This window comes from Chiloscyllium plagiosum, chromosome 42, assembly GCF_004010195.1.
Source record: "Chiloscyllium plagiosum isolate BGI_BamShark_2017 chromosome 42, ASM401019v2, whole genome shotgun sequence".
In the NCBI taxonomy this organism is placed as follows: domain Eukaryota; kingdom Metazoa; phylum Chordata; class Chondrichthyes; order Orectolobiformes; family Hemiscylliidae; genus Chiloscyllium; species Chiloscyllium plagiosum.
Window position 1 is genome coordinate 14,415,850 of NC_057751.1, and position 12,041 is coordinate 14,427,890.

The following is a 12,041-nucleotide window of genomic DNA, read 5'->3' on the forward strand; positions in this document are numbered from 1 at the left end:
GGACAGGGACAGCACGGGGTTAGATACAAAATACAGCTCCTTCAACACTTTCTGAATAGTATTCCTTTTACCCCATGCCTGACTGAACAATGTGACCATTTCGCAGTGATCTGATGTTCACTTGTTACATACAATGTGGAAGTGCTGGTGTTGGACTGGGGTGCTCACTTGTTGAGTAGGAGCTGTGTTGAAATTGGTCAAACTGGAGAATTTGTGAGGAAAGGTCACTCAACACAAAACATTAACTTCGGCTTTCTCTCCACAGATGCTGCCAGACCTGCTGAGTTTGACTTTAAATGTGCCGGTTGGGACCAGCAACTTGAGTGCTGAAGCTCACACACAATCACAGCCCTATGTAGTGAGCTCAAAGGATACCAACAACAAATGGGCATTAGTTCAAACTTGCTGTATCCCATATTCTAAACAAAGGGACAGAGTGTGTGTGTGTCTATGTGTGACTGTGTGTGAGAGAGTGTAAGTGTGCGTGTATGTCTGTGTGTGTGTATCTGTCTCTGTTTCTCTGTGAGTGTGTGCGTGTCTGTCTCTGTCTCTCTGTGTCTCTGTGAGTGTGTGCATGTCTGTCTCTCTCTCTCTGAGTGTGAGCGTGTCTGTCTATTTGTCTCTCTCTTTGTGAGTATGTGTGCGTGTCTGTCTGTCTGTCTGCTGTCTCTCTCTCTGTGAGTGTGTGTCTATCTGTCTCTCTCTGTCTGTGAGTGTGTGTGCGCGTCTGTCTGCTGTCTCTCTCTCACTGTGAGTGTGTGTGAATCTGTCTCTCTCTCTCTTTCTGTGTGTGTGTGTATCTGTCTCTCTCTCTCTGAGTGTGTGTGTATGTCTGTGTGTGTGCGTGTGTATCTGTCTCTCTCTCTCTTTGTCTGTGTGTGTGCGTGTCTCTGTTTCTCTCACTCTCTCTCTCCTCCTGTGTCTCTCTCTCTGTCGCGACTATCTGTCTCTTGTTTCCTTTCCCTATCTCTCTCTTTGCCAGTATCTTTCTCTGTTTCTCACTGTCTGTAACTTCCTCTCTCCCACTCTCTCTCTCTTTCCACCTATTTCTGGGTCTCCCTCTATCTCTCATCGCTTTCTCTCTGATCTGTTTTGTTTGAGTGAACCTAATGATCTCGAATCCTCATTCGGCATGCCCTCTTAGTCCTCATGTTAAAGAGTAGACTGAACAACGTCACACACTGGAATCGAGCTTGCAATCTGATGTAGGCAGCAGCACTTTGGGAAGTTCACGGAGAAAATGTGTGGGAAAAGACATCAGGATCCTCAAATCTTACAGACTTCTCGCTCACTCCCTTGAATAGCAGAACACAGCATACAAGATCATGATAATGAAAGGCTTGTATTTTTATAGTACCTTTTATATGATCAGATCCTGACAAAGCAGCTTACAGACAAAAGAATACGTTTGAGGTGTTACTGTGGGAGTCAAGCAGTCAAATTACAGGCATCAAGCTCATCCAAACACCAAAGGGATAATAGCTATATACTGTCATTTGTTTTCATAATGAGGGATAAATATTGTCCAGGCCCCTGCTGTGCTTCTTTGAGCAGTTTCACAGGATCTTGCAATTTCACCTAGGAAGACGAGACCTCCAACTGCACAGCGCTCCCTCAGAGATGGTGCCCTGTACAGTCACTTGTCATTGTTTGAAAGTCATTCAGGAAGCAATTGCAAGTACTTTCCCTGGGGCTTTTCTCAGGGACAACTGTAACTTCAGACGATAACGAATAATAATAATCATTGACAGACTCTGGAGACGGGTACTCTGAAAGGTTTGATCATTTCAACGTTATTGTTTTGTTTAATTCCTAGATATCGGCACCAATATGTACAGGAAGCGACCCATCTACAAGCAGAATGGTACGGTCTGTTTTGTTTCTTCCAATTTTGGAGTAACCTCTCATTTTCTGTTTGCGTTACAGCTACGTGGCAAACCTCTATCTGAGGAGACCACAATCTGTGATGTGGCAATGTCACCCCACCAAACAATGTGCGTGACCTCAGTCTCTCTGACCTTGCCACCAGCTCCAGTTGTCCAGTCGACCTTGTGACTTTCCATCACTGGTACACTGGGGACGATTCTCCCTCTGGAACATCACTGGGGAGGAAACCTTCAAAGCTCCATTCCCAACTCTGGACCTCCCTCTCTCAAACTCAACGTTCACTGCCTCCCTCCCCACCTTCAAAGTTCACCTGAACAACTTTGAAGTCATGTGCATATCACATTGAAAGTCTATCTCCTTGGTCTTCCTCCATCTTTGCTGGGGTCTTCCTTCTAACAATAATTTGATGGAACAGTAACCCCACGTTAAAAAAACAGGAAATGACATTATCACAGGAAATGACATCTACCAACCCAAAGAAACCCAAACATATAAATAGGAAGCGGGAATCAGCAGCATTGCTTTGCCCGGAGGCCCACTGAAGATGTTAGCTAGTAGGGTGACGAAATGTCTGGAAATGAACCTTCCAGCTCAGCAAGCAAACCAACATCCAAAACCTCAACCTGAGCTACAAATCTTCTCAAAACCCACATAAATGACTCCCCTTGGTATTACAAAAGCGGCATGGTGGCACAGTGGTTAGCACTGCTGCCTCACAGCGTCAGAGACCCGGGTTCAATTCCCGCCTCAGGCGACTAACTGTGTGGAGTTTGCACGTTCTCCCCGTGTCTGCGTGGGTTTCCTCCGGGTGCTCCGGTTTCCTCCCACAGTCCAAAGATGTGCAGGTCAGGTGAATTGGTCATGCTAAATTGTCCGTAGTGTTAGGTAAGGGATAAATGTAGGAGTATGAGTGGGTTGCGCTTCGGCGGGGCGGTGTGGACTTGTTGGGCCGAAGGGCAATCTAATCTAATCAGTCAGAATTGAATTGAATCAGCTTTATTGTCACATGTACTCAAACGAGTGCAGTGTGAAGTTTACAAAACACCACTTACAGCGCCCTGCGAGGTACAAGTTACCTCAGCACAGACTCTTCAGTAAAAGTTATGAGAAAAAATATGGATAAGGAGTTGGCATACAATGTGCGCAAATGTGAAATTACCGACTTCGACTGGGAAAAATAAAGCAACGCTGATGTGAAATGGTGAGACTATTCAGTGTTGCTGTTCAGTGGCATTGGGAAGACAGAAAGTTAACCTACAGCAATGAGAGAGGCAACCCGGAATTACAATTTATCACAGGGGGCTTGAGACAACCAGTCTTGCCACAAATTGGTGAGGTTATGTCTGGAGTATGAAGTATAGTTTGGTCTCCATATCTGAGGAAGAATATTCTCAATGTGGAGGGGTACAAAAGATGTTTGTGAGACTGATTCCTGAATAGAATCCCGAGTGTGTGGGGCCCATCCAGTCCACACCAATCCTCCGAAGAACAACCTACTCAGACCCAGCTCCTATCCCCGTGACCCTGCATTTCCCATGGCTAATTCACTATCTATATATCTCTGGACAATACAGAGCAATTTAGATTCTGGGAGGGCTTGACAGGCCAGATTTTGAGAGAATGGGGCTGGAGAGTGCAGAATTAGAGGGAATAGTGATAGCTAATTCTGACTGTTGAGGAAAATATGTCTTCGCTCAGAAAATTATAAATTAAAGGACCCTAACCCAAGGAGCCATGAATGCTCAATACTGAGCGTATTCGAGGCTAAGATCAGTAAACTGGTTGACATACATCCTGCCAATTAGAGTCACTGCATATTATTCCTTCATCTTCCAATACACATACAATTTCCGAAACAGATCAATAATTTGCCTTTACTTCCACAAGCTACAAATTCAGTTTCTTGTCAAAAGCCCTTTCAAAATCCTTATCAATAACACTGACAGACAATTCACCTCTTCAAAAAAAGAATCCTCAGGCATGACCTACCCTTTCCAAATCCGCACAGGCTCTCTCTGATTCCGTGAAAAAGTTTTAACTTGTTCACTCAGTCCCTTAACTACGCATTGGAATAAGTCTCATCAAGGCCAACTGGACATTTCCCTTCTGTGAACAATTTTGAATCGAGGAATGACAAGCACAACTTTCCAAATGAAAAGAATAGGGAAACGTTGCTGAGTTGAGAGATTTGGAAGAAAATTGTTCAGGCACGTGTAATAGCCTCCCCTTGGTTCTTTTAAAACCTTGGGATGGAAACCATCTGGTCCTGGGAGTTTGTCAGTCTTTATAGTGGGATTAATTTCTTTGTTACTGTTAGTTTCCTTGCACTAATAATGGTGCTTCCCTGTCTCTACTTCAATATTGGTTCCCCTGGGCTATCCGACACACTATTTTACTCTGCAGTATATACTGAAGCAGTCTTCATTCATCATCCTAACAACCATTTTTTTTCCCTCATTTAATTGGTATAATATTTTGGCAGCCTTTCTCAAGTTCTTTGTGTCGGTTCTGTCACCTTTTGGTCCTGCAGCAGTGTATGTGAAAGTACATTCTCACCCCTTTATCTTCATGGACCCTCCAGCTCCTCACTGCAACTAGTTTCAGTACAGAAGCTCACGGCCTCCATTTTACCTTCTTGTCCCAGAACCATTGACAGTGCTTCCACAGAGTAAATACATCGAGGATCTCATCATTGAATCATCAAAGTTCCCGGCTGCCCAGCCTCCAGATCCCAACCTCCCGGCGAAGATTGAGACAGAATACTGGCCTTGTCCTCCCTCGCTTGCTGTCGTAGGTAAGACGCAACCAACAAGCCTGTAATCTTACCGTGTTTTTACCATCGGTTTGACTTCAGAACTGTGGATGGGAAGGGACCGGGCCTCAAAGGTATTCACCGACCTCCGTGATACCCCCTTGGTCCGCGCCCCCTCTCTCGTAACATTTCCCCACCCGTGCAATCGCAGAGGCGTCACACTAGCTCATTTGCCTCCCTCCCCCTCGCTATCCAAGATGAAGCAGTATTTGAATTGTATTCCTTTCAATTCAGTTTACAGCTTTCACTGCTCACAATACAGGCTCCTTCACATTGGTGACAGGGCTATAGATCAGACCAGGCCCCCTCAAAATCTTTTAAGAAGGTATCTCGACCCTAACGTTTTCTTATTTTAAAAGTACATGTCAAATGCTGTATTCCAAATGCAATTCGACTGGTCAAACTACTTGATGTTAAGCACGTAATTTATTTAAACACTCCAGCTAAAACACAACAAAAGAAAGAAGAACTTAAAATAATTTAGCTCTATTGGAAAACTTAATAGACTAATAAATACAGTAACTCTTTCAAATGAACTGTTCCAACACAGCAACATGACGTAAACACATCCCTTGGCAAAAAAGGCATACTCAGAAAAATAGATTTGTCCCTTGGATAACCTAGCAGCAAAGAGAAACTCCAGCTTCTAGCTGTAGCTGGGAAAGGCAAAAGATGGCTTCTAGTTCTTCAAACCTGCAGCAGCTTCTCCCGTGTTGAGACTTTAAGCAACTGCTTCAGGCTAAAAAAAAAAGCAAGGAATTCTATCTGAGAGAACTGGCCACACCCGTCCAGGCTGCTTCTATTGTTCCAACTTTTAAAAAAACATCCCGTGTTGAGACTTTAAGCAACTGCTTCAGGCTAAAAAAAAAGCAAGGAATTCTATCTGAGAGAACTGGCCACACCCGTCCAGGCTGCTTCTATTGTTCCAACTTTTAAAAAAACAACCCAAGGCCCCACAAACTGTTTACGTTACCACAGACAGCCCTACCAATTGTTCAATCTGTCTCTTAAAAGAAACCAGGACAAAATACAACTCTGAAAGCCGTCGCACTGTCACAATACCAAGCAGAGTCCAGGTGACCACTTTGCGAAACACAGCTGGTCTGTCCGTGGGAATGACCCTAACCTCTCAGCGGCTTGCCATTTCACAAACCACCCTGTTGTCATTGCTAACCTTCTGCCCTCGGTGCGCTGCAAGGTTTGAACAAAGTATTCTGTAAGCTTGAGGAACAAAATCTCATTTTCTGCTGAGGTACCTTACAGCGCAGATGTCTCCATACTGAATTACATAATGTTGGAAAATGACTGCATTATGTCTGTTCTCCATTCTTACATTCTCCCCTACTCCCACAACCTCAATCTTGTTGTTTACTTTACCCTGAACAAGAGAGGACCCATTCTCTCCCTTTCACACCTTAACTTACACACTTTTTACATTTCTTCTCCTGTTTTTCCACCATCAACCATTGCCTTTTGCACTGGACCCCTGTCTCTGCCAAAAGTATGACAAAGTACAATTTCCCAACACCTTCCCGCTCTGAAGAATAATCGTATTAGTCAAAAATGTTCACTCCGTTTCTCTCTCCACAGGTGCTGCCAGACCTGCTGAGCTTCTCCAGCAATTTTCTATGTTTCTCCCAGGGTTCCCTGCTCCTGTTAGGAAGGCCATTAGGTCATCACGTTTCCATGGGCACCAGCGTCAATAGTTTGCACATGAATGTACAAAGCAGGAGCAGGAATAGGCCATTCATCCCCTCAGGCCTGCTGTGCCATTCAGTAAGGTCCAATTGTGTTCTCAATTCCACAGTCACATCTCGGCCTGAAGCCTTGGATTTGCCTGCCTGACAAAAATCGATCGTCTTCTACCCGAGAAAGCTTCAATGGCCCTATGTTCAGCACCACTGGAGGCATGGAGTTCCAAACAATTTCTCCTCATCCCTGCCTTCTTGTTCTGGACTCACCCGAATGAAGATACACCCTTTTTCACTTCCATGTTGTTGAGATCATTCAGCATCATTTATTCTTCAATCTAATCACCCCTCGTGCATAGAGTTATAGAGTTGTTCAGCACAGGAAAAGACCCTTCAGCCTAACTTGTCCATGCTGATATCTTATATTAATCTAGTCCCATTGGCCAGCATTTGGCCCATATCCCTCTAAATCCTTCCTGTTCATAATACCCATCCAGATGCCTTTTAAATGTCGTAATTGTACCAGCCTCCAACACTCCCTCTGGCAGCTCATTCCATACACACACCAACCTCTGCCTGAAAAAGTTGTCCCTTCGGTCCCATTTATATCTTTCCCCTCTCATGTTAAACCCTCTAGCTTCGATACTCCCGTACTCTGTGGAAAATTACCTTGGCTCGTCACCCTATCCACGCCCCTAATGATTATATAAACCTCTATCAGGTCACCCCTCATCCTCTGATGAGGGAAAACAGCCCCAGTCAATTCAGCCTCTCCCAGCAGCTCAAACTCCTCTAAGCACCACTGGAAACAAGGCCAGCCTGTCTGACCACTCCTTGCGATACAACACACAGTTTCAATCCAGTAAACTTTCTCCAATACTGAAACTGCATGGAGATATAGTCTCACCAATGCCCCATGTTCCCACTCCTCCTTACTGCAGCTCCAATGCATGCGCGACCTGAGGTCCACTTCACTTCACTCCTGAACTGAGCTTGGGCGGGGTACATTTCCTTAACCAACGTGACCAATTGTAAGTTTTGCCAAACAAAAAAGGGCATTCTTCACGTATGTGTTCAGGCAAGAAAGCTTGGCAACCTTGGACAGTGTTTGAGCTGAACGCCATCTTGTCTTCCCTGAGAGTTGTCCATACATGTCCCTTCTTAGCCCTGACAATCAGAAATGGGAATATTGTCAGAATTCCCAGCATGGGAACCCATCTGAATTGAAATTCTGGCAGTGGATACGACTGTGATGATACTATGGCTTTCAGGGGTCTACTTTGTCCTTTTTTAAAAGTGAATAGGCATTTTAAGACAAAGCTGTCTATGAAAGCCTCGAAAGCTTATGCGATCTTGGGTTTTGTTTTAAAAGTTGGAACAAATGGGGGGCACGGTAGCTTCGTAGTTAGCACTGCTGCCTCCCAGCACCAGGGACCTGGGTTTGATTCCAGCCTCGGGTGACTGTCTGTGTGGAGTTTGCACATTCTCCCCGTGTCTGCGTGGGTTTGCTCCGGTTTCCTCCCACACTCCAAAGACATGCAGGTCAGGTGAATTGGCCATGCTAAATTGCCCATCGTGTCAGGGGTGAATAAAGGGTAGGGGAATGGATCTGGGTGGGATACTCTGCAGAGGGTGTTGTTAGGCTGAAGGGGCTGTTTCCACGCTTTAGGGATTCTAATCTAATAGAAGCAGTCTGAATGGGCAGGGTTAGCTCCCACAGAACGAGGATTTTTACTTTGTTAGTTTTTCACTCACAGTTGTTGCTCTCAGCAAGGTCTGGACACAGCAGTCCATCTCTTCCTGCTACACTCCCTCTAAGAGTCTCCCCTTGATGTTTTCCCTTTTGCTGCTGGAATCGCATGTGAGACAATCTGTTTTCTGAATTTGCCTTTGCCAAGGGTGTGTGTATGGGTTGTTATCATATTGGAACAGTCACTGTTTAGCAGGAGCCAATAATCTATTATAAGATTTCCAATCACGTTAAGTTATCCCAATTTATTGTTTCTTTTGTTGTCTTATAACTGTAGTACATGAATAAAGTGTATTTTGCTTCAAATCTGGCAGTTTGACCAGTCAAATTGCATCTGGAACGCAACACTTCCTTTCAAATAAGTAAGCGTTAAAGGCCTAGGCCGCCATCTTAATATATTTTGAGAGGGTTTGGTCTGGTCCAGAACCGGGCACAGCCGTTGTATTTATCCCACAGCGTCCTATAATTATCGGGAGAACTATAGGAGTACTGGCCCAACAGGCAAATACTGCATTGAAATCTCGTAAGCCATGCTGAGATATGAGTTAACGGTGACTTGATGATGTTCCTTCCAGAGAAAGAATGGAGGAAAAGATTCCCTTCGAAGGAGGATGAAGAGGATGATGAGGAGGAGGATGATGAGATGAAACAACTGCGTGAGATCCAGAGGAAGGAGCTGAACAAGGTGCGAGATGTGCCTGGCCCTGTAATGAATTGTTAGTTTCAGGGGACAGGCCACAGGCCACATCTGGATATGTTAGTGGAGGCTGTGTCTGTTTTCTCTGGGCTGGACATTACATAAAAAAAGACCTCAAGGACTTTTTCAAAGAAGTGTGAAGGAATTGTTCTCAGTGTCCAGATCAATATTTATCAATTATAGGGCAGCACGGTGGCAGAGAGGTTAGCACTGCTGCCTCACAGCGCCAGAGACCCGGGTTCAATTCCCGCCTCAGGCAACTGACTGTGTGGAGTTTGCACATTCTCCCCGCGTCTGCGTGGGTTTCCTCTGAGTGCTCCGTTTTCTTCCCACAGTCCAAAAATGTGCTGGTTAGGGTGAACTGGCCAGGCTAAATTGCCTGGAGTGTTAGGTGAAGGGGTAAATGTAGGGGAATGGGTCTGGGTGGGTTGCTCTTCGGAGGGTCGGTGTGGGTCTGTTGGGCCGAAGGGCCTGTTTCCACACTGTAAGCAATCTAATCTAATCTAATTATTCTGTCCCACAAAAGATAGATTATCGCGTCAAAATCACACTGCTGACTCTGGGAATGCAGGGGTTTGATAGATCAGGAGGGTTTGTGCCCCAGGGAGAGGCTGAATACCCTGGGGCTGTTTTTAATGGAGCATTGGAGTCTGAGAGATTCATAAAGTCATGATGGGCATGGATAGGGTGAACGGCCAAGGTCTTTTCCTCGAGGTGAGGGCTTAATGTGAGAGGAGAAAGATTTAGAAGGAACCTAAAAGGCAACTTTTTTCATGCAGAGAGTGTGTTGGAGGCCAGTATAATTCCAGCATTAAACAGGCATCTGGACGGGCATATGAATAGGAAGGGTTTAAGGGGATTGTGGGCCAAATGCTGGCCAGTGGGATTAGATTAATTACGGATGTCTGGTCGGCATGGACGAGTTGGACTGAAGGGTCTGTTTCCATGCTGTACAACTCTCTATATGTTTCCGTTCATTTAATATCATGGCCATTCACTGAAACTTTGTGGTCCAAGATTTTCTTTAACAATAAAACACGTTTATTACATGCAAGGGAAAAAACAAACAAACCAAGCTATCTAAATATAGAATACAATTTAAAAGCTCTGAGAACGCACAGCAAAAACAGAGTCTCAGACTTTCCCCTATTACAGTGGGGGAAATCAGTCAAATCCAGACAAACCACCCTTTCATAAAAAATCTTTTAAGTGTCATTCAACTTTTCTGCCCTGGGAACTGTAAAATCTTTCCACATGGACACTTATGACACAGAAAGCTTAGATTTTCTAAGTTCTTTACAAAGCAGCTGATTTCTAACCAAACAAGTCCCAGCCTAAATGTAGGGGTATGGGTGGGTTGCGCTTCGGCGGGTCGGTGTGGACCTGTTGGGCCGAAGGGCCTGTTTCCACACTGTAATGTAATCTAATCTAATTTGGGCGGCACGGTGGCACAGTGGTTAGCACTGCTGCCTCACAGCGCCAGAGACCCGGGTTCAATTCCCACCTCTGGCGACTGACTGTGTGGAGTTTGCACGTTCTCCCCGTGTCTGCGTGGGTTTCCTCCGGGTGCTCCGGTTTCCTCCCACAATCCAAAAAAAATGTGCAGGCCAGGTGAATTGGCCATGCTAAATTGCCCGTAGTGTTAGGTAAGGGGTAAATGTAGGGGTATGGGTGGGTTTCGCTTCGGCGGGTCAGTGTGGACTTGTTGGGCCGAAGGGCCTGTTTCCACACTGTAATGTAATCTAATCTAATCAAACAGTCCTGTTCTGAATGTTTCACAAACCAAAGTTTTGCACCAGGGGCTTTCCCTGAACTGTACTACAATTCTTTCGAGGAGAGAAACTATATTTGCTTTTGACCACAGTCAGGTGAGAGATTTTACTCTCTGAGTTTTCTGAGCTAAAGTCGGCCTTGGATATTCTAAGCAAGCTAATGCCTTTCAATGTTTACTCCCTCTGTCCTAAGCCCCACAATGTCAACAATCTTCCATTAACACTCCAGGGGTTTGCAGTTACTTGTTGTCAGAAACGAACTGGATTCGGTCACTATTGTGGATAGTTTTAAACACTTCACAGAAGTAATCAATACCCATATGCCACTAGCTTGAAATTCAAACTCTGAAAATGATGATCTTGCGCGCCTTTATACACAATACCTAAGCACACAGTTATTTATGGACACACGCGTAGATATATTTATGGAATACCTTTTCAGCGGAGTCGTAATTTTGTTTCTCGTGTTCTAGATCCAGTCCGGACTGGGCAAATTGATCTTGAAGGAGGAGTTGGAGAAATCCAAGCCGCGAGGGAGGAAATCACGTTCACTTCCAGACCGAACCACAAGGAGTTTCTGTAAGCATTATGAACAGAAGTCTATGTAGTTTAAGAGGTGCCGTATAACATCATTTGAAACCCTTTCTGAACGCGGCAGCAGTGCAGAAGCCTCTGACTTTCCATCAATCACAACATTTCTGACAGGATAACACTGGGGCAGGGAATAGACAGGGGATATGTTGGGATTCTGCCAGTATCTGGAAGGAGGTGAAAGATGAGGTACCACTCCATCAGCGCAAACTATTGATTCTATTTCAGTTGAGCAAAGGTTCAGTGAAGAACGTACTTGCTACTCATCGTTAAAAGGTATGGTGCTGGAAAAGCACAGCAGGTCAAGCAGCACCCGAGAAGCAGAAAAGTCAACTTTTTTTAAAATTTCAAAATATACTTTATTCTTAGAAATAAATCTTTGGTACCTGTACAATTGGTCATGTCGTTCATATATATATATATATATATACACATTGCATGCCTTAACATTACAGAGAACAGATTGAATTAATCGAATTTACAGTTTTCGTATTTACAGTTCCGTTTATTAACCATCCAGTCTTTTAGTATTTAGCTGTGGCTTCAGCGGAACCCACCTACTGAGTGGGCCCTCTGTTATACGATAGCAAAGGAACCTTCTTTAACCCCCAGTTTATGGGGTTACCATTGTCCATTTGTCTGTCCTGTCTCTGGGGTAGCTGTCTGCATTCCCATGGTGAGCACGAACTGCTGGACCCTCGCTGGGCTGAGGTAGCTATCCAGGCTCTCACTGGGGTCATTTACCTGCTCTGGAGTCATTGAGCCAAGGCAAGGGTCCGCACCGTCCAGTTCTGTGTCTGACAATGGGACTGTCAGAGGATCGCAGCTCTCAGTTGTCTGT

General features: G+C 44.9%; 1 protein-coding gene across 4 annotated transcripts in view; it reads left to right on the forward strand.

Annotated features, from left to right (window-relative positions):
- The window catches only part of dmtn (dematin actin binding protein), a 47,453-nt gene that overhangs the window by 19,768 nt on the left and 15,644 nt on the right, over positions 1 to 12,041 (forward strand). For all 4 annotated transcript variants that reach the window (XM_043681540.1, XM_043681543.1, XM_043681544.1 and 1 more), the window contains 4 exons: positions 1,817 to 1,864; positions 4,532 to 4,681; positions 8,716 to 8,825; positions 11,083 to 11,188. In XM_043681540.1, the coding sequence (XP_043537475.1) occupies positions 1,817 to 1,864; positions 4,532 to 4,681; positions 8,716 to 8,825; positions 11,083 to 11,188 (414 nt within the window). The remainder of the gene's footprint in view (positions 1 to 1,816; positions 1,865 to 4,531; positions 4,682 to 8,715; positions 8,826 to 11,082; positions 11,189 to 12,041) is intronic.